Here is a 22,554-nt window from a genome sequence, read left to right as displayed (position 1 = left end):
CCCCTCTCTCTAGGGAGACTCCTGTTTAACAAGTCAAGTTAGCTAAACACATGCATTCAAGGGAGTCAGATGATCAAAAAGCGTACAGAAGCTTCACACGAGAACTTACATGGCCTTCCATGCCCTCCTGAGGACTCCAGTCTTTCCAGCTGCTTCTCCCAGCTTTTAACCGAATTCCCTCATCAGGCCACTGCAGCTCTTTCCTTTTTGACAGGTTAATTCCTTCCAGAATTTGACTGGGATCCACAATCTAAACAAATACTGCAGGGTCATTTCCAGCTCACTTCTCTTGGCGATGAGAAATAAAAGTGCAAATAAATTTCCTTCACAGGACTCTTTACATCTTAAGTTCTCCACTGCTTCTAGTGGAATTAAAAAAAATTTTTTTTTCAGAGCCCCTCACCAATTCTTTTGGGCTTACTAGTGACTTCTCGCAATGACTGCGTCAACACCAAGCAGGAAACATTACTGCCACAAAAACTTGCTTTCAGTTTTTAAGTTGACAGAAAGGCTTTTTGCCCCCAGCACTCCAAAGTGCTCCAGTTCCCACCTAAATAATACACATTTTCACTGTTTATTTTTTTCACACATAAAATAAGACATGAAAAAAGACAAACAGCATAAAATCTCTGTGCTTACTCACTTGGACTCTGTAAATCACTTCCCCCTTTCTGGCATGTGCATTGTTTGCAGGACTTAAGATGTTGCCTGGCTGGGCATCAGAGGCACTGCTCTGACCTCCCTCCGCCCCAAGAAAGCCCACGAGGGTATGATGCTTGCAGGCCGGGATGCTTTGGCTGGAGCTGCTGGAGGAGGGCAGGCCATGCTGTACACAGGCCATGCCACTCTGGCTCGTGACTTCCATCTGGTTTGCCATGGACAGGCGGGATTGGATGGATGATGGCAAGTTTCGAAGTGATATCTGGCTGGTGGAGGAGCGCCGACAGGGCACAAAGCCCGTGGTGGACATCCGGAGGGATGAGTGCCGGCTGCTGTAGCAGTAGGAAGACTGGCTGGCCACGGAGGCTCGGGCGGGGGACTGTCTGACCAGGCTCGACTGCACGGAGTGGGCACTGTGGCTGGTGCCTGCCAGGGAGCAACAACATCAGCCTTCACTCACAGTGGACATGTCACATGTGAGGCTTATGTTTTAGTTCCTTAGACTTTCTCCCTTCAGCAAGCACTTCCTAAATTTACAGAACGTGATATTTATACCTAAAACTTAAAAAATTTTCTTTATTATTTTTATTTTATGTGTATGTGCAATACGTATTGCTTGCATGTATGTAAGTGCACCTGTGTTGTACAATGCCCTCAGAGGACAGAAGAAGGTGCCTCGCAACCGAAGTTATGGATGGTTATTAGCTGCATGTGGGTGCTGGGATTTGAACCTGGCTCCTCTGCAAGAGCAGTTAGTGCTCTTAACCACTGAGTCATCTCTCCAGCCCCTATGCCTAAAACTTTTTAAGGTTATCAGAAAGAAATAAATATCTGAGACATTTGTTTTCTTGTATGATTTCCAGATATAATTTTTTTATTTCTTAAGGCTTTTTAATATTCAAATTCTAGGGCATAAGAAAGACAAATAATTTACAGGAAGTATGTGGATGTAAAGTTAGGATAAATTCTAAAACATCTCTTATAGAAATATTTCAGAAAGTAATTACTAGCACCAAAAGTGGACTTAATAGGTTGCATATATGTCACAATAATAAAGAAGAAATCAGGATATTGAGAGGCAAGTGGGGAGTGTGGGAGGAGCTAGAGGGGAAGAAGGAGGGATGCAAATGATGTAAATACTGAGGTACAAAATTCTCAAAAAAATTTAGGAAAGTATTATATTACTTCTTTAATGAATCAGAGATGAACTATCTTGGAAACGAGACAGAATGTTCATTAAGAAACACTGCATGGGCTGGAGAGATGGCTCAACAGTTAAGAGCACTGGCTGCTCTTGCAGAGGAACTGGATTCACTTCCCAGCACCCACATGGCAGTTAACAACCATTCATAACTCTAGCTCCAGAGGATCTGATGCCCTCTTCTGACTTCCAAGGGCACTGCACCACATGGGTCCACTTACATACATTCAAGCAATACACTCACACATACAAAATAATTAAAAAAACACTGCATGATTTCACTGACATGTGGAATCTAAGAGTCGAACTCAGAGAGGCCAAGGGTGGAACAGTGGCTGGGGGGCGGGGCAGGGAAAGAGGGAGATGCTGGTTAAAGGGTGCCAAGTTCCAGTAGGACAGGACGAATGAGTTCTGGAGATGAGTTTCAGGATGACTACAGAGAGTAAGATTGGTCTGCTTGAATACTGCTGAGGAGCCCTAAAATGTTCTCACCACACTCACAAGAAGTTACAAGGAAATGGCTGTGGTAACTAGCTTGATTCAATCAAGAGGAAGCTGGAATGACGATGCACAAGATGGGAAGGCTGGTGGCACAGGCTTTCCTTCCTGACTGCCCAGCCTATCCACTGCCAGACTACCCACTGGAGAGCAAAGAAACTGGGAAGGATTTGGGTATTAGGTACCGACTTACAAGGTCTAGCCTAAGAAAGCAATGAGTGATTACAAAGATTTACACATTGATATAAACAGTACAATGCACAACTGAAAGTTTAGTAAAACACTGACTGCATTTCCAAGTACATGATATACATTCCTCCACTGACAAAATACTCGCTGCTCCCATGACTAAGAAGTCAACATCCATAACTCTGCTTCACGTTACCTAGTGCTGGAGGATAAGTGACAGGCGGGTGGAGTCCTGTTCCAGATCCCTGTCCAGGATATCCGGTGCTTCCCTGGGGTGCGTTGTTATGAGGCTCACCGGCAGTTGTGGCACTGTTACCAGGACAGGAAGTCCCACCTCCAGTGTCAGAATCTTCAATATTGCCACCACTGTTACAGCCAGCTCCACAACCTTTCCTTAGCCTGGGAAGAGATTCCAAAGTAGGAAGCATTAGCCCCAGGTCACTTCAAAGTTGATCCTCTATTCTTTTTCCAGCTCTTCTGAGCTGTTAATGCTGTCAGTATCTACCTTTCGAAGTCTATGGTATGTATAATCACTATCAAGAACAAAAGAAGTCTGATTTTAAAAATGGCTTAAGAACCACACTGTTCTTACTAGCCACTGCCAAAAGTGTTCCCAGGGCCTCCATGTCTGCATTCTCTGTCATCTTCCATACACCATAATGAAGAGCTGTACAGAGCACAGTTTTACCATGAGAATCCCAGCTGCAAAGAGTCTTTGTTGTTTGAGACAGAGCCTCACTCTGTAGCCCAGCCTGATCCAGAACTCACTATGTAGCCCAGGGGGTCCGGAATTCACAGCAATCCTCTTGCCTCAGTCTCCCATGTGTTAGGACTCCAGGTGAAAGCCACCACACCAGGCTTTGGAAACAGAAATCTTGCCAGTATCTGGGTAGTAACTCTAAAGTGTGTAAACTCTGAGATCCCAGCTTATGCATACTGCTGCTGGAGTACATTTCAAGAGAGGTGTCACAATCGGTTTTTTTCTCTTCTGTTTTGGCTCTTTGTTTTCTTCTTCTTTTTTGGTCTTTTGGAGACAGGGTCTCCCTGTAGCCCCAGCTGTCCTGGAACTCACTATGTGGACCAGGCTGGCCTTGAACTCACAGAGATCCACCTGGCTCTGCCTCCCGAGTGCTGGGAATAAAGGCGTGCGCTACCACACCGGCCCGGTTCTTTGTTTTAAATATAGGAAGACTAACTGACGACTGTGCTCTGGCCGTGACTGCCTCAGTTTGGCACTGGAAGCCATGCACCCAGAAAGCTTTTAGTCCCAGGCAAATTAGAACCTTGTCTCTATACCATTTCTAAGGGGGCAGGAGCTCAATTTCTTCTAGACAGTGCCTAATAACACAGAGCTTTTCTTGAAAATAAAGTTTCTTTTCAACACTGTACTGGCTTATATTTCTCCTTCTCTTTGGTTGGAGACTGTTACAACTTTACTCTGCAAACACTGGGCATGACTAGAAGAATCTTAAAGCACTATGTGAATGTGCTGTTCTCTTTTTATGCTCTGACAGTTAAGAAACTCAACAATTCTCTTAAAAATATTTTATTAATTTTATGTGTATGAGTGTATTGCCTGCCATGTCGGTAGTTGTGAACCTGTGTCGTGCAATGTCCATGGAGGTTAGAAGAGGGTGTCAGATCCCCTGGAACTGGAGTTACAGATGGCATGTGGGTGCTGGGAATCGAACCTGGGTCCTCTGCAAGAGCAGCCAGTGCGCTTAACTGCTGAGCTATCTCTCCACTCTGGAAACTCAACAACTCTTAAGAAAGTGAGAATAATATTCTATACTTTTTCAGTACTCTCCACAAATTATGATGCTCCTAGAAAATCATGTCAGGCTTCACTAGACAAAGGGCAAAAGATCACTTCACATGTGTACTGGAACACACTATAGATCTGAGGTCTGGAGATGACGGGTTGTTAACAAGGCAACAGAAGCTCTGCATGGAACCTGCAGTTTCAGGATGTGTGCAGTGTCCGCCTCCCGCTGGACCAAAAAGATAAAACCGAACAAAGTAATCACTTGTGATGTTTCTAATATTTTTCTCTTAATAGTGGCAAGATGCTGCAACACTGTGAAAAAAATTAAACAAAGGAGGGAATATTCAAGGTTTACTGATACCGCTGCCACAGTTACAGGAGCTCCACTGATGTTTGCTGAGTATCTGTTAGGCTTACCTTAATTTCTGAAGATACAAATCTTAGATTCTATTCTGTGGTGTTCAGATATGCTCTGTGTGAGCATTATGCCATGGATTCTCTGTCTTTTCTACAAGCGTCCCATGTTAATACACACCGCTGGGAAAAAGCGGCCCACTGAAAAACCCAACCCCGTAGTACCTGTGCCAGGTGGACACAACGAAGTTTCTGATATTTCCCAAGCTGATAGGACCCCCAAGAATTTCTTTGAGCTGTTCATGGCTGTCAGAATAAGATGTTGTCAGGGGTGACACAAAGATGGGGTAGCCAATAGGCTGATCACAAGAGGAGTTTATCATGTTCCGCAGAGCCTGCTTTGCATTCTGGATGCTCCCTCTCTCTGGGTTCCGGTTCCGGAGAAAAACAAGCTCTTGCTGTTGTCCAGCCCAAAGACCTCGGACACACTCCTTATTGACCTGCAGACCAGAGCATACAGGAACCACGTAAGGGACCAAGAAAAAAGTTCAGAGAAACAGAAGAGCAGAAATGGGGCTGACAGGCAGCTCAGTACAATGAGCAACTGTGAAAAGCTGGAATGCACAGGTCCCATTTGATCAGGCCTGTGACCACTGTGCCTTCACTGATGGCAGACTGCTGAGCGATAGCAGCTCTTTGCCCTGCTCCATCTTCTGAAGGTGCTAAGTAAAATGCAGTCTATTTAGTTTGTCAAACTGATGAAGGACTCAATTTACTGAACTACATAATGGATATTTTTGACAGACATAAACAGGCAGCATATTTCAGGTTGAAAGGGTGTTTGTGATATCTTGGGATTGATTAAATGATGCAGATAAAAATGAATCACTATGGGCGTGGTGGCATGCCTGTAGTCCCAGCTCTTGGGAGACTGAGACAGGCAGATCTCTGTGAGTTCGAGGCCAGCCTGGTCTATATAGTGAGTTCCAGGCCAGCTGGGGCTACAGGGAGACCCTGTCTCAAAAAGTAAAAAAAAAAAAAAAAAAAAAGAATCAGTATATACCATGAATAAAAAAAAACTTCCAAAAGTCCTGAAATGTTTATGCAGACACACATACATAGAGACACAGACAGACACGTGTACACACACACACATACACACACACACAAGAGATACAGGCACATAGACACACAGGTACACATACAGAAAGAGAGAGTAAGAGGGAGTGAGCAAGCGAGTGAGAGAGACAGAGACAGAGGAGAGGAGAGGCGAGGAGAGTAGAGGATGGGAGGGGACTATTTCATTTAGCCAGGCAAGGTGATACACACCTGTAAATCCAGCACTTGAAAGAGAGAAGCAAAAGGATCAGGAGTTCAAGGCCAGCCTTGGGTACATAGTGAGTTTGAGGTCAGGTTAGACTACAAAACCCTGTCAGAAAAGGGAAGAAGGGAGAGGAGAGGAGAGGGGAGGAGAGAAGGGGAGGGGAGGGGATGATAAAAGGGCGAACAATCTACAGTCAGCTTTGAATCATCATGAAGCATAAGCTTCTTCTAACCTAGGAAAGGTGCCTTATCAGAATACAGTGCTTTTTAAAAGTGCTACTGCCTAGATTGCATGTATGACAGGTAAAAGACCACACCAACACCAGGAGAAGCAAAAAAATTTAAGGTTTTATAGCAAATCAGAAAATCTCACAGGGCTGAATAAATCACTGAAAATATGTGTTCAAAAGCTATGAATGCTGCTAGTCTGGTTACTCACTTTGTAAAACGAGTCAATTACATTTTAAAGGGCTGGACTAAGTTATGGAACTTCAGCTTTTTTAGATGACAATACATGACCCAGAGGCTGACCTTGATGACTCTGAAGCTCAGGTAGCGTCTGTTGAGCATGATGATCTTGTACTCGTTGGCGCCATCATCCATGACATGCCGCAGAGCCAGCAGTGAAGGAGAGTTAGCAAGAACAGCGCTCCGCCACGCAGGGTCCCCTTCGTGGGCTATCACCAGGTTCTTTTCATGAGACACGATGGCTTCATAGAGCACAGTGGGGTCGTCATACTCATCCGGGGAAGTGAAATGATCCTGCACAGAGAAATGCAAAATATGGGTTTTAGGAAAAGAGGAGAATGACTTTGAGGATGAGAAAAACCTCTAGAGTTACTAAGAAGTTATTAAGCAAAAACTCCTGCAAACTGACTTAGTTTCCTACTATCTATACCAATGATGAGGATAGTCTTCGTTTTAACCAGGTTAGGAATGAACGCATTACTATTATACTACATTTCAAGTTCTTCAACCAATCCCACCCTTGGAGTTTTATATAAAAAGCATCATTTTCAAGTTTTATATATTGTCTTTTCTTCTTCCAAGCTGTTTTTTCATATAGTTATTCATGCATATTTAATTTTTTATTGTTATGTGTACATGATGTGTGTACACGCCACAGTATACATGTGGATATCAGAGGGGAACTCTGTGGAGTCAGTTCTCTCCTTCCACCTTTAAGTGGGTCTGGAGATTGAACTCAGGTCTGCAGACTTATGTGGTGAGTGCCTTTAACCACTGAGTCATCTTGTTGGTCTTCATGTATATATTTTGAGACTTACTTCACTGTCATGAGTTAAGGAAGATCTACAAAAGATCTCCATATTGTATCCTTTTAAAATTGGGTGCGTTTCCCATACAGCATCACATCTGTAATACTTGTTATTTTGTCTTTTTTTTTTTCGGAGCTGAGGACCGAGCCCAGGGCCTTGCGCTTGCTAGGCAAGCGCTCTACCACTGAGCTAAATCCCCCACTCCAGCACATCTGTAATTCTTGTAACTTGCCACGCATCCTGCCTCACCTCTAGTTTTGCCAACTCTCAGTCCTGAGCTTTGGACACAGACCAGGTATTCCGGTCCTGCTCTGAAGAGTTTCTTGGTCTTAATAGCTACTCATTCACGTGATAAATATTTGGTATCTCTGTTATGAGAAAGACTGCGGCAGGAAGCGTGGATGAGACAAAGGTACATACCTCCCTTTTAAAGCCTACAAGCTAACAGGGAATCATAAGACATGTTCCAAAAGAATCTTAACACAAATCTAAAGGTCAGAATGATGCTATTCAGGAAATGCAAGTACTTTATTGGCTGTTTTCATATTTAGTTAGGAGGCCGACACATGTCTACATGTAGTAAAGTGACTCATCTGTGCGCGGCCCCAAAGACCAGAGCCTGTGCTGCTGCAGGAAGGGACAACTGTGAGAAGGCAGTCCCCAGCAGGCTGGCTCTGAGTCTGGGGGAGGTCTGTGAGAATAATGCTGCACATGCGAACAATGCTTTTCAGGCCAGCAGTGTCCTCAGGCCCAGCATTTCGACCAGCTGTTAAGGGAGCCGACACAGCACCTGCTCTTCACATGTGTCAGAACTGAAGTTCAGGGGGGCAGAGTTGCTTTCTAGGCTCAGAGTTGGTATGCGGTACCTCCAGGTCAACAGAGCCTCTGATACCTGGATGAATCTCTTGCCTAAGAATCCTGGACCTTGACCGCTTCTGCTAAGACAGCGTTTGTAAACCACCAAACAGATGAGCAGTGTAGACTTTTGGTTGCTCCTAACCTTTCTGTTAAATACTGGCTTTGTACTTTCCTGGACAACAGACATGTCCTGTCATATGGTATGCTGCCTTCAAGCAACCAGTTCCATTGGGGAAGAGATGCTAGCACTTTTGTTTACTAACATTAGTACAGTTATTTGGATGAGGAAAAAAAGTTCTGACACAAGCAATAAACACATTCTTGATAAAATGGACCAAAGTTATCAGGCATGCTACAAGTGAAGACTTTAATCTTGTTCAAATATTTCTTTTCACTGGGATTGAACTGTAGAAATTTTGGAGTTTTTTATGTTGGGGCCTGATGGTATATGCCTGTTAATCCCAGCTACTCAGGAAGCTGAGACAGGAGGATCAAAAATTTAAGACCTGCCTGCCCTACTGAGTCGTTCAAAGCCAGCCTGGACAACTTGGCAAGACTCTGTCTCAATTTTTTTTTTTTTAAAGTAAAATGAGGGCTGAGGATATAGCTCACCTACCCTGTGGGCATAAGGCTCTAGGTTCAGTCTCTCAGTACAGTGCTCCCTCTCTCAATTAACCTGGTCCTTGCCTTTTCTTTCTTTTTTTTGGTCTTTTTGAAGCAGGATCTTCCTGTAGCCCCAGCTGTCCTGGAACTCACTATGTAGACCAGGCTGGCCTTGAACTCACAGAGATCCGCCTGCCTCTGCCTCCCAAGTGCTGGGACTACAGGCATGTGCCACCATGCCCGGCTGCTTTTCTGTCAAATGTATTATATTTTGTCTTAAAACTCTAAAGTTAGTCTGAACAAGGACAATCACACTTGATCCCAAATGAGTATTTTCTCCATGATCTTCAGAACAGTATTCTGTTTTCAAATAACTTACTCCTTACTAGTATGCTCCCAGAGAATATGAGATTTTAGCTTCATTCTAATACTTTAATACAGTAAATCACTTGAAAAGAACATCATTTTTTTTTTTTTTTTTTTTTAATTGGTCTTTTTTGAGACAGGGTCTCTCTGTAGCACCAGCTGTCCTGGAACTCACTATGTAGACCAGGCTGGCCTTGAACTCACAGAGATCCACTGGCATCTGCTTCCTGAGTGTTGGGATTAAAGGCGTGTGCCACTATGCCTGGCTGAGAACATCACCTTTTATTTAGGGGAAAATATTTCAGTCAGATTTGGGCACAGCAGATGCATCTGCCCAATCACATTAACCTCAGTTGAGTGGAATGACCAGAGAAAGGATCACGAGTGCTTAAATTCACTTGAAATGATCTAGGGCTTTGGAAATGCATTGTGGGGCCGAATTTCAATTTCAGTATCCTACTAGCATTGTTTAATGAAAGGTGAGTTTGTCTAACCACCACTATATAGAACACAGTAAATGGAACAGGGCTTGGTGACAGCAACACTCAGGTCAATCCTGGGCCATTACTGTACTGCATTTTCAGTGGGACACTTACTTGGGAAGAGGCCTGAATTACAATCACATGAAGTCAAACCAGTATTACAGGGGTCAAAGACCTTTATTTTCCAAATTCATGCCTAGATCACTTTCCAATAATAATATTAAAATTATTCTTGCTACTATTAGAAACACAGGTGCAGGCTTAAGAGTTAATGTCTTGCTGTGAATCATGTTTTTCACTGATTCAGATGAGAGCATTTCTCAAAGGTTTCTAAAAATAGAATGTGGAAATCAAATGACGGAGCATCAGTAAACCCTAGTAAGGAATTTAAAAACAAACAAACCCATCTCCTACCTGATGGAGTTTGATGGACATGCGGATTCCAGGGACGACTACTTTTCTTAACAATTCCATGTCAGCAAAGATCCACTCATCTCGAATTGAAGAAATCCGGAAATCTCCTTTAAATAGGGCATGCAATCCATAGAGGAATGACTCTAAATTACTGTTAAGATTGGAGATAAAAGTTCACATATTTTTACAAAGGCCTTCATGACACAGATTCTTACATCTGGCTCTGCATCAGAATCATCAGGGAGTGTTTTGAAAACAGAATCCGGGTGCTAAAGTCAGAATTCCTAAATCAGAATCACTAGAGATAGGCCCTGTTTGACCGAGGGCTTCTGCTTAGGAACCACTGTAAAAGCTCATGAAAATAAACACCAGGCAAAGGGCCTGTACAGTAAAAGAAATGAAGGTGAGTCTAAGGTAAAAGGTACTCAAAGAAGAAACGTGAAATACATACTGCTTCTTAATTCTAACTCATTTGGACATAGATGTCAGAAAATTCATTTTATTTTCACAGTGCCCAAATCAAATACATACTGTTTTAAAAATATAACTGCTCTGGGCAAAGAAATGTAGAAAAAAAAATGTAGAAAAAAAAGATAAGTTTGTTAGAAAAACAGATATAAATGTGAGGAGATCCATCGGACCTGACAAAGGGATTGTAAAACATTTTTAAAGCATCACTATCAATAGCTATTCACATGAGTGTGACTTTTAAAAGCCAGTTAACCAGTTACTAGAACACAAGATACTCAGCAAGAAGATCTACAAAAAAGAACATCTAAAGAAACTGCAATAAAGTAGCCCAAAATAAATGGCTAAAAAAAAATTCCAGGGACTGCAAGAGCACCAGTGGCTCTTACAGAATACCAGGATTCGAATCCCAGCACCCACACGGCAGCTAAACAACCATCTGGAACTCCAGTTCCAGAGGATCCAACACTCTCTTCTGTCCTCCACAGGCACTGCACAACATGAGTGCACTTACATGCATGCAGGCATAACACTCATACACATAAAATAACAAATTAATAAATAAATAAAAAGTTTAAAAGAATCAAGTCAACCAACCAATTGAACACCACCAGCACCCATCAAAAAAACTAAACTTATTTCAGTTTAGGTTACACAGCTTCCATACTTTCTTCTTGAAGACAGAAATGCCTGCTTTACCTGGACATATTGTGGGATGCGGTTCCCAGAGCTCTCCGTCCCAGAACACACAGTCCATAACAAAGAGTCACCAGGGATGAATCTTTGTCCACCTCCACTGGCTTTAAAAAATAAAGAACATTAGCTATCAGAAAGTTATGTAAACAGAAAAATAAAGAACATTAGTTAACACAAAGCTACGTAAGTATTTAACAAATCAGAAACTATCAAATTAAGTTTGGGACAAAGAACTCAACCCTAATACAATCAGAGAAGGAAAAAATGATCTTTTATTATTATGTAACATGCAAGTTGGACCACTGCCTTGAAAGTAAACTGAGTATGAGGCAGTGGCTTACTATGATGGTCAAGGTACTTGGGTTTGGAGTCCCCACGTCTTGATGGCGTCCTGTGCTTCCCTAGGAAGAGGTCATTCTAGGAATGGGATTTAGAGAACAGAAAGCATGATCTTAAGGAGGTGGGGATGATCCTGATTTGATGAAAGAAAAACTGTAGCAAAAGAGTCCATACACATCTGGAAAAATGCTGCTAATAACTTTATTCTAACGGGATTGCAACAAGGAGAATGCACTGTAGGCTGAGTTGGTCTCTGAAGAGACTGGGGATGTTCACACTGAAAGTTAGACTGTTGAATGTACCTATGTTATCAGCGCACAGGATGACTTCTTCAAGCTATGTCTACCAATAATAATCTCTGAGAGAAGAGTTACTTAAATTCAGGCAGGGCAGAGCCCATCTCTGAATGGATGGTGAACTTCAACAGAGAAGGGACGTTAGAATAACATGCCTGCACTCCTCAAACACCAGCCCCTGAAGTCCAAGACTTTGTAAACAGTACGCAAAGCATCTTACATATATTTCTTGCATGGAAAAAAAGATTTGCCTGTTACATATCTGGAAGAAGAGAAGATCAACTTTGAGGCACACTGTTCTCAAATGCTGTCTGCTAATGTTTTTAGCCTCTTAGAAGGGAATTTCATCCTACTCATTATTCATTCTTTAAAAATATGCTATTCTGGGGCCGGGCATGGTGGCACACACCTTTAATCTCAGCACTCAGGAGGCAGAGGCAGGTGGATCTCTGTGAGTTCAAGGCCAGCCTGGTCTACAGGGAGACCCTGTCCCAAAAAGACCAAAAAAAAAAAAAAAAACAAAAAAAAAACAAAAACAAAAATACTCCAATCAATATGATACACATCCACCACCTACATAGTGAGTTCCAGGTCAGTTGGGACTTCAGGGAGACCAAAAAAAAAAAAAAAAACCAAAAAAAAACAAAAACAAAACTATTCCAATCAATATGTTGCACATCTAGCGTGAAGCCTGAAGGAAATACAAAGATGCCTCATTCTTACTGATAGAGAAAAGATGCTAAGATGACAGGGCACCTGAGTGCAATGGAGTAGGGGCCACCCCAGGTATGAATCCTGAAGAAAGTGCGTATGGGACATACGGCAGGTGTCTACGTCCCAGATCCCCATCAGGGCCCTGGTTGCTCCAAGATATGCTGGGTGGTTCAGTTCCACAAGTCTTTTCCTTGGGGAGCAACACTAGTGACAGGAATGAGCTCTAATCATAGGTTTTGTTAGAGCCTGGCCAGGGGCATGACTCTACTTACAAGTACCCTAAGACCCAGAAGGAACAGCACTTGCTAAAGTGTGTAATTCATCTTACTTTTAGGGTAAGACAGGTTGTCCTAATGTATGGATGGGGAAACACTGAATCAAATCACTCAGGGAGACTCATATTTTACATTCTTGGCCTAGACTTACTTATTCAGAATTTCTTGGGAAAAGTCCAAAAATCTTTACATTCAAAAGTTCCTAAGTCATTTCTATCTAAATCCACATTTGAAAGTGAGTGATCTAGGTGCACACTACCACATAAGCACAGCCACATAAGCTGTTTAAATAAATTAGAGAAGAAAAAGGTAAAATTCAGTTCTACAATTGTACAAGGCCACTTCCCAAGTGTTAAAGCCATGTGTGATACTGGACAGCAGAGGACATTTCCATCATGGCTGGACATTCTTGCAGATAGCACTGGTCTAGACTTCGTATTTGGGACAAACATATTGAAGTTTGGTGGGCACTGCCGACAAAGGCCTAGATTTGGGGGAGTGATGCATGTCATCTGAACTTGTGTATAAGCAGGCTTACAAGGTGAAAGAAGGCTATCTGGACTGTGAATTCAGGATTCTGCAAAGGAAATGAGGGCCATTCTCCTCTCCCTGCCTTGGCAGAGTTGGCTCGGCTCAAACATGACAAGGTAGACATGTTTCCCAATACAGAGGACCAGAGAAAGGAAGCTTAGGAAAAATCCATTCATAACAACTAACAGGGATATTCTTTCCATTTTTGTTAAAAACCTGGGTTCAGAGAGTTGCAAATGAAATGAACCAGCCCTACCTTTGCCCTCCGGGAAGAGCAGTACTCTATCCAGTTGAGGTAAATCACACAGAAGCTCTCCCTGGAAATGCCTGCCAGCCGATGGTCATAGTCTTCATCCACATTTGGGTTGAATGTTGGGTCTACGTCAACATAATTTCGGTCTGCACACAGACGCAGCCCTTCCTGCATGGTCTCATTAGCCAGCCACTCCTCCAACTTAGAGGAGGTTGTAACATAATAAATGATACCCTAATGTGGAAAACACAGGTGAATTTAAGTTAAATCACAATTCGAATTTGTCCCAATTTCTCCGTGAAATAAATTCCAACTGTTTCTACAGGTAATCTAACTAAAAAATATTTTATTTTAGCTCAGTGTTCTATGTCTACATTTTAAGAAAGCTGCTTCAAGCCTTCCTAAATGAAAAATAAAATAAAACCCAAAACCAACAAACCAACCAACCAAACAAAACCTAATACTTTAAAATCCCAACCATGAATTCAGCAAGGCAACCTGGTCTACTGATTTTAATGCTTTTGAATTTAGGATATTTTAACAGAGGTGAAAACAATTTACTATACTGCATTTATTTTGAAAATGTTCTTATAAAAGTTATTAAAAACTTTTGGTGTTCATAGTTTGAGTAATAGAATACAGCTAAGCATAAACATAAAGGGAGAGAGACAGAGAGAAAGAGAGAGAGACAGACAGAGACAGAGAGAGAGAGAGAGAGAGAGAGAGAGAGAGAGAGAGAGAGAGCTACACACATGTACAAGTTTAAAAAAATAGAAATTCTGGCTCAAGTGCAAGGCCCAAGGCTCACCAAAATCAGCACAAACGAGGTGGAACTTAGAGGTAACAACATAAAATAGGAAAAGTTCAGACATCAGTCATCGAAGCTTATTATACACTTACCTCTCAGAAATATCCAAATCACAGCTATGTGGTATTTCCACACAATCTTTGGCAAAAACAGAGTATTTTGTGCAGTAAAAGATTAACCTTGACCAGTGAGAGGTCTAAACTTACCTTCAGGTCTTGGGAGGTAATCTCTAAGTGTTTGGAATGGCTGCCTCATCAGAGGCTTTGTTCAGCTAGGGCAGAGCCCTACAGTCTCAACTTGACCTTTAGAAAACTTGATCTTTGGAAACTTGGGTCAGTCATGTGGGTGGCCAACCATGTCTACATGACTGCCCTCTAAGATTTGTCTCTTTTAGATGTGTGTGTGTGTGTGTGTGTGTGTGTGTGTGTGTGTACCCAGGAGTGCCTAAAACATATAAACTACAAATGCTAGCTACTAATGGTAATGAACAAATGGAACAAGAATAAGATCTTCATGGGGTGTGAGCATGTGCGTTTAAAAATTTTGCCATGGAGGCTCAGCAGTTAAGAGCACTTGCTGTTCTTCTAGAAGACCTGGGTTCAATTCCCAGCACCCACAAGATGGCTAACAACCATCCGTAACTACAGTTCCAGGGGAATCCAACACCCTCTTCTAGCCTCTGCTGGCATTGCACACGTGGTGCACTTAGATACTTGCAGACAAAACACTCATACACATAAAATAAAAATTTTCCATGGTATTTTTTTTTACTAACTTTTCTGGATACTAGAAAATTTTAATCGCTACCTGGAAGCAAAGCACAAGTTTAAAACGTGTGAGGGGCTCAGGGATGCAGATCAGTGGTAGAGTGCTTGATCTGCGTTTGATCCTTAGTACAGCAAAAATAATGAATGCATTCATGAATATACGAATAAAATGTGTGTGTGACTTTACCGTGAAATCCTTCAGCTAACCAATATAAGCAGGCACATACCCTTACCTTGACGTAGTAAGTGGTAAGTACTTTCCGAAGATCAAAGACTTGAAGCATGGACGCAGCACTGTTGTCAGTGATACTGTACCCCTCCAGAATGTACTTAGTGACTATCACTTCCCAAGCTAGCCAGCGCTGGCCAAATGCAGCGTTAAATGAAAGCACATGAGGGATATGGCCAGGTTCACAACAGCAAAACCCTTCATCTTCTTCTACGCCTTCTGTAATGGCCTCCACTTCTCGCTGCTGACAATAGGTACCTTGAAAAAAGCGAGGCAGGAAGCATGACAGACGAAGGCACACAAACTGGGAAGCTGGAAATGAATCCTACAGGACACAGAAGACTTAGGAAAGACATTTTATAGCACTTTAGATTGATGTGATTACTTTGCCTTAGAATATTCATTTCTAAACTGTACCAAACTCCAGAATCCAGGTACACTCTACGTTCATTTCCTGCAGAAATCGCAGTGAGCTTTGCCACATGAAAGGTCCTGGGAATTCGTGCTGTAGAGTAACTTCTTTAATTCTGACTAACGGATTTCAAATTTTTCAAACAGGTTTACAACTGCACTTGTATAAACTGAAAGTCAAATGCGTAAATGTACATTTCCTCAAGATTTGAGTTAATTCAAAAAAGACAGTGGAATGGCCGGGTGTGGTGGCGCACGCCTTTAATCCCAGCATTCGGGAGGCAGAGGCAGGCGGATCTCTGTGAGTTCAAGACCAGCCTGGTCTACATAGTGAGTTGACCAAAAGGCAAGCTATCACAGGTCAGATCCAGGCAAAGGCTTCCCTGTTTCCTGTTCCAAACTAAAAAATGTCGGCCCTCTCCTCAGCCTGGACCCCCGCTGCTACTGGGAGACCGTTGCGCAACGTCCCTGTCACAGAAGGTTGGGGTGAGGAGGGAGACCAATAGGGAGAGAGGGGCCTCGGGTGGCGAGTACGGCAGGAAGAAACACCCGGGAGACTGTGTCAGTAGACAGCTTGTTTTAATATGGCGAAGGAGAAGTTTTTATAGGGAAGTTTCGACGGCAAAGAGGTGGGGTTGGTTTTCTGGTGGGCAGGCAGGTAGGGGAAGGGAGGGGGTTTCTATGTGGCCTTTGTCCTGTCCTCCGGTCACATGATCTACAAGAGACCTGGTTAGGGTAAAGGGATTAGAGACCTAATAGTTTTGCCTGGGGGCTCTTGGGTAGAGACAGTGTGTTTAGAATGGAGTGGGCCTGTCTCCTGCCGCCCTCACTGGGAGGTCTCCGGTGTGGCCATGCTCTACATTCCAGGCACTCCTGACTTATCCCAACAAAAAAAATTCAAAGAACTCAGGCTAAAAACTCTTTTAGGTTATGTGATTTCATTTCAACTGAAGACTATCGGGGATGATGGCATCGTGTTTTACAAACACAGCTAGTTAACACAGCTGCCTCAAACAAAAACTCAGCATTCTGTGCTTATAGTCCTTGAACAAATTTATGCAACTGGTCACAAAAGGGCCTGGCAAGAGAATTGCAGAACAGAAGGCCAGCACTTCAGGAAAACAGGCCAATCACTCACCAATGCCACACCTGCACTCTTTGAACTAGAAACTTAGGGGAGGGTATAATAATTATTTGTTAATAATTTTTCTCATGCCACAATCTCAAAGATCTAATTCTGTAACTTTTGATTTGAGATAGAAATATATAAATTTAGCTGTCACAGGAGCACACAACAAAATTAAAAAGCACATGAATGTCTTACCTCTGAATTCGAGTCCTCGCAGCTGGAAAGTGACCAGGCCATTGCCTATCTCTATAAGGTGTACTAAAGCATTGAGATAGTCAGAGGCAAGGATGAAACAGTCCCCTGTGCTGTAGTTTCCCCACCGTCCCAGCAGCAAATCACCACAGAGACTGTGCTGCAGGGATCTGGTTAAATGTTCATAGAAGATGGAATTTAGGTTGTTGTCATCTGATCCTGTAAGAAGGGATTTTAAGAAAAGTGTATTTCACTTTAAGTCCCTGTTATATTGACAAACAAGACTGTTAAGAATACTGAAACTAGCTACCTGTCACAGCACAGGCTGTAATCCCAGCACTCCACAGATGAGGCAGGAGGATTGCCACAAATCTGAGGTCAGTCTGGGCTACAGCGTGAGACAAAAAATAAACAAACCCCAAACTAAAGTCCTGTACAGTTGCATTTATATTTATTTGACAAGAAAAAGACAAGTCATGCCCTTGGAACGTCTATATAAAAACAGAACCTAGTGCTGTGGTTTGGACACGTAGCGTCCCCCACAGGCTCCAACTGATGATTGGTGCTCAGCTGGTGACACAAGAGAGGTGGTGGCAACAGGAGGGGGGCCTTGAAAGAAGCATGCCACAGGGAGCATGCCAGTGATGGGGGCTTTGGGACCCTGTCCCTTTCTCTCTCTGCTTCCTGGCTTCCTTGAGGTGAGTAGCTCTGCTGTTACACACTCCTGCTCATGAGGTTCTGCCTCAACACAGGCCCACAGCAAGGAGCCAGGCAACCAAGGATGCTGAAACGTGAGTCAAAATAAATCTGTCCTCCTTTTAAGTTGCTGTTCTCTGGTATTTTATTCCAGTGAAATAAACCTCATCAATATACAAAGGAAAACAAGTATGGCTTCAGAATCAAGAGTCAGAAGTCAGGGGCTGGAGAGATGGCTCAGTGGCTGAGAACATGTGCTGCTCTTGTAGAGAACCCAAGTTCAGCACCCACATCAGGGGTCTTACCCTCTTCTGGCCTCTCTGAGCACCTACATTCTCATGTACATTACCCACCCCCTACAAGTACATGCAATTAAAAATAAAATTTAAATCTTAAAAAAATGAGTCAGAAGTTATACTATCCCTCTGAGAGTTCCCATTGGGAATGTGGAAATTTGATTAGATGCATACACTAATCATTTAAGTTATTTATAATTCATGGACTGTTACTACCATTCAATGAAATATGCATTTTAATTAAAAATATATATGATACAAAACTCAGGAGAACAAAAAGATTATCTGGTAAAGGAAGTTGATAAATAACATAAGATTTGAACAAAAAAAAAAAGAAAAGAAAAACAAAGAAAAGTGACTCAAAACCTGAAAAGATGGCTAATATGAAGCAGAAGTAAAGTGAAGAGACAGACACAGTAACAAACGTCTACAAGCCTGGACATTGGTTGCCAGAAGGAAAACATTAGTACTAAGCATCACTTGGTAAATGAGATGGCCACCTTGGCAAGCAGCCCCTCCACAGCTGAAGTCAAAGCATGGTACTGGGGAATGGCAAGATACTCAAGGCTCAGGAATTATTTTAAATTCAGTCTAAACATTAAAATAATGAGATGGAAAAAAAGAGTATATGTCAATAAAATGACTGTTTCTAGGTCTATTTAAAAGTGTACATATTTGTTCCTCAGGATGGTACTGTCATCATGTCGAGAATTCGAACCCCTTGTAAGTACATGCTAGAGATGAGGCAGTACTTTTCCCTACTGTGGGAAGAAGCTCTCCCTTTATAGTTGAGAATCAATTTGATTACTATAGTTTGGTTTCTTGGACTGATACAGCATTTCCAAGAATTTATGAGTCAAATGGTAACAAACATTCCAGTCCATTTGGGACGAATGCTTCTTTTGGTTAATTAGTTTCCTGAACTTCTGATAATTCATTAGTCTATGTCTGGGGCAGCAAGGCTCACAGAAAAGTATCAGATTATTACTGAGTGGGATGACAAAATGGTGCTTCCAAAATAACCAAGCTTAGAACCAAACTTCAGATAATGATAATACCAAAATGCTACCCACTGGAGCTTTACCTTGAGTGGGTATTTGCAACCCCATGACATCTATATACATAATTAAATAACATCAAATTTTAATATTTACCTATAACTTGGTGAAAGGTAAAGCACACATTAGTGACACACTGTCAGACTGACAGACACACTCTCATTCATATATTGTACCTCGCTAAAATAAAAAAAAGCAAAGGATATCTGGTTTAAAAAAAAAGATTTGTGTCTGTACTCCAAGCCCTCAGGAGGCTGAGGCAGTGAGGTACATAGTACGTTCCAGACCAGGCTAGGCTATGCAGAGAGATCTTATCTCAAAAAACAAAACAAAAAGGCCTATTTGGAGAGGATTCCAGTAAGTTGGGAGTGAAGATCTGTGTGTGTATGGGGGGGGGTGGTGGTGTTTGTGTGGGTGTTCTGTGCACGTAGATGTACATGAACAAATCCAATCCTCTGGCTTGCTTCCTTATACATAGCTATTACCTGGATTTCTATCAAGCTGGGAAGCCAATCTGGTATTTGAATGGTCCACTCGTTTTGTGCTGAAGAAGACAAAATAGAACATTTTTAGTGACTTTAGATGTAAAAAATAGTAACAGCAAGGGAGAAACTACAGGATACAGATAAGCCAGACCACTAGACCTCACCTCTATAGGAATAGTAAGAGCAAGGGAGAGACCACAGGTCCAGATAAGCTAGACTTTACCTCTACAGGAAAATCTCCGGGAGGTGAGTATAGTGACCAATTTGGTAGCACATACTTTTATGGCTAAAACTTTACATTTCTAGCCCCGCATGGTGGCCCACGCCTTTAATCCCAGCACTCGGGAGGCAGAGGCAGGAGGATCTGTGAGTTCAAGGCTAGCCTCGTCTACAGAGTGAGTTCCAGGCCAGCTGGGGCTACAGGGAGACCCTGTCTCAAAAAGACCAAAAAAAAAAAAAAAAAAAAGAAACTAGTATTTGTTGAGTTTTTGTAAAGGATCAAAGAAAAATATCTACAACTGTCTCATAAGTCAACTAAAATACTTCTCTTTTTTAGCTACATATCTGAGGCCAGATCTTCTGTTACTTCAAGCAAAACAATATACTGCAATGGACTGAATGCAGAAACAGGTAAGAAATCCAACCTGTCCTTTAGAAGGCAAGAATGCAATGGTTTGTAAAACTGTAAACAATGCCACTCTTCCCACTAAAATTTTTGGTATGTGGGGAATCCATTCTTCATTCTAAAATGTTATTTATATTAATATGCAATGAATATAACATTTTTATTCTTTTAAAAATAGGGTCTTAGCTGGGCATGGTGGTACACACCTTTAATCCCAGCACTCAAGAGGCAGAGGCAGGCGATCTCTGTGAGTTCAAGGCCAGCCTGGTCTACACACAGAGTTCCAGGACAGCTGGGGCTACAGGGAGACCCTGTCTCAAAAAGACTTAAAAAAAAAAAAAAAAAAAGGATCTTGCTGTGTAGCTCAATCCAGCTTCAAACTCGTGTTTCTCCTGCCTCAGTCTCCTGAGTTCTGGAATGCTGGGCACAGTGGATGTCTTCCTATTGTTAAATTAATGAACACTTGAAAAATGTTTAGCTTTGGTAATAGAAAGTAAACAAAGCTGGATAGCTTCAGCTGTTAACTTGATATACTTGGGAACCTTAGTTGAGGAATTTCCTCTTATAAGACAGGCCTGTGGGCACGTCTATGAGGCATTTTCTTGACTGTTGAGTGATATAAGAGAGTCCAACACACTGTGGATGGTAGCACCCCCCACCCCAGGCTGGTCGTCTTGGGTTATAAGAGAGCAGGCTGAGTACAGGCCAGAAGAGCAAGCCAGTAAGCATTGTTCTTTGAGATCTCTGCTTCAGCTCCTGCCTCCAGGATCCTGTCCTGAGCTCCTGTCCTGACTTCCCTCAACAATGGACTGTCACTTGGAAAAGTAAGATGAAATAAACTCTTTCTTACCCAAGTTGGTTTTGGTCATGGTGTTTATCAGAGCAACAGAAAGCAAACTAGGACACTGGGAAGCACCATTTATAATGTTAGGAAAACTTGAAGCCTACAAGCTGGCTCACTGTTTTCAGAGCCAAGGCCACTATCCCTCCGGCCCACCCCAGAAAGCTGATGCATGGCAGTGTTGGGGACAACCAGGAACATGCAAAATACTCTAGGTTCACATGAAATATTTATGCTCCATTCCTCTTTCAGGAACTCTCCCTTAGGGTCTGAGTTGGAGAGATTCTATACAAAGATCATTTTAAGCATCAGATTGAACTAAAGAATTATGTCTACATGGGAAAATGTTTATACAAAGATAGGTATTAGAAACTAAGCAAAGAAATAAAAAAATGTAGCTCTAGAAGCAATTTTTTGAGAAATTGTGACATAGCTCACTGTAACTGTTGTAATGACATAACACTATTATTAACAGGAACCAAGTCTAAGTTGTATCATTAAATGAAAAATGCAAAAATGAGTGTATTTAATTAAATTGTAATTTTAAGAATCTCATGAATAGAAGATGAGAAAATAAAAACTAATTTCCCTTAACTCTTTTTTGATATAATTTTTAAACTTCAAAAATTATTTGTAAATTTTTAGCAAAAATAAGTATTTTAACCCAAATTATGATGTATAATTTCTTATAATGCTGTCAATAGTTTTTCCCTGTAAAAAAGGCAGAAACTGTCTTTCATGTGTTTTATCTTACGTACTTATAGTCTCTCTCCCAGAATTTCACAGGTCGAACATATGAAGTAATGAATATCGCACTTCCCAGGAAGGGGTTCAGCGGGGTGGAGAAGAAGGCCGAAAGCACCGCCTGGACGAACAACATGGCTGAGTCTATGAGGAAACTGGTTAAGGAACCAGCGTAGGTCTGAACAAACATGCCAAAGAGAAAGAAGAGAGAAAGGAAGTGGAAAGAAAGGTGAAAGAAATCTTACAAACCCACTGAGACAGTACCAATCAAGAAATGAAGTTCATTAGGAGAACCCAAAGAGGGTGCTGCAGGGCACGTAACCAAGACAAGGCAGGGAGCTACTGTGGAATCGGGCTCTTAACACGTGTCTGTAAACGCCCAATAATCAATCTTGGGAAGAGATGCTTGAATTTACTTTTCCAGAAATTGGGGCTGGTGAGACGGCTTCACAGGCAAAAGTGCTTGCCATCAGGCCCGATGACTCAGTCCAAATCCCCAGGACTAACACAGTGGGAGACGAGAACCAACCAACTCCCACAAGTTGTGTCATGTCATATGTGCGTGTGCACAAGCGCGCACACACACAAATAAAGATATGTAACATAAAGTTTTTAAAATTCTCAGATACCAAGAGTGTGCATTCAAACATCACTAGACTTTTACTGTTTCTTTCTTTTTTTTTTTTTTTAGCTGTCTTTCCTGTTATTAAA

General features: G+C 42.1%; 1 protein-coding gene across 9 annotated transcripts in view; it reads right to left on the bottom strand.

Annotated features, from left to right (window-relative positions):
- Pcnx1 (pecanex 1) overlaps positions 1-22,554 on the bottom strand; it is a 163,909-nt gene that overhangs the window by 5,284 nt on the left and 136,071 nt on the right. For 7 of the 9 annotated variants that reach the window (XM_008823213.3, XM_008823214.3, XM_017795627.2 and 4 more), the window contains 12 exons: positions 21,858-21,987; positions 19,634-19,692; positions 17,102-17,317; positions 15,371-15,624; positions 13,566-13,796; positions 11,158-11,258; positions 9,991-10,141; positions 6,522-6,752; positions 4,893-5,167; positions 2,745-2,947; positions 644-1,086; positions 110-250 (listed from right to left, as the gene is read on the bottom strand). In XM_008823213.3, the coding sequence (XP_008821435.1) occupies positions 110-250; positions 644-1,086; positions 2,745-2,947; positions 4,893-5,167; positions 6,522-6,752; positions 9,991-10,141; positions 11,158-11,258; positions 13,566-13,796; positions 15,371-15,624; positions 17,102-17,317; positions 19,634-19,692; positions 21,858-21,987 (2,435 nt within the window). Of the gene's footprint in view, positions 1-109; positions 363-643; positions 1,087-2,744; positions 2,948-4,892; positions 5,168-6,521; positions 6,753-9,990; positions 10,142-11,157; positions 11,259-13,565; positions 13,797-15,370; positions 15,625-17,101; positions 17,318-19,633; positions 19,693-21,857; positions 21,988-22,554 lie in introns of those variants that run through there. The other 2 variants (XR_003847835.1, XM_017795626.2) reach the window with 2 other exon arrangements.

This window comes from Nannospalax galili, unplaced genomic scaffold (assembly GCF_000622305.1).
Source record: "Nannospalax galili isolate Female #2095 unplaced genomic scaffold, S.galili_v1.0 scaffold1129, whole genome shotgun sequence".
Lineage (NCBI taxonomy): Eukaryota > Metazoa > Chordata > Mammalia > Rodentia > Spalacidae > Nannospalax > Nannospalax galili.
This window is presented reverse-complemented; position numbering and strand designations above follow the sequence as displayed.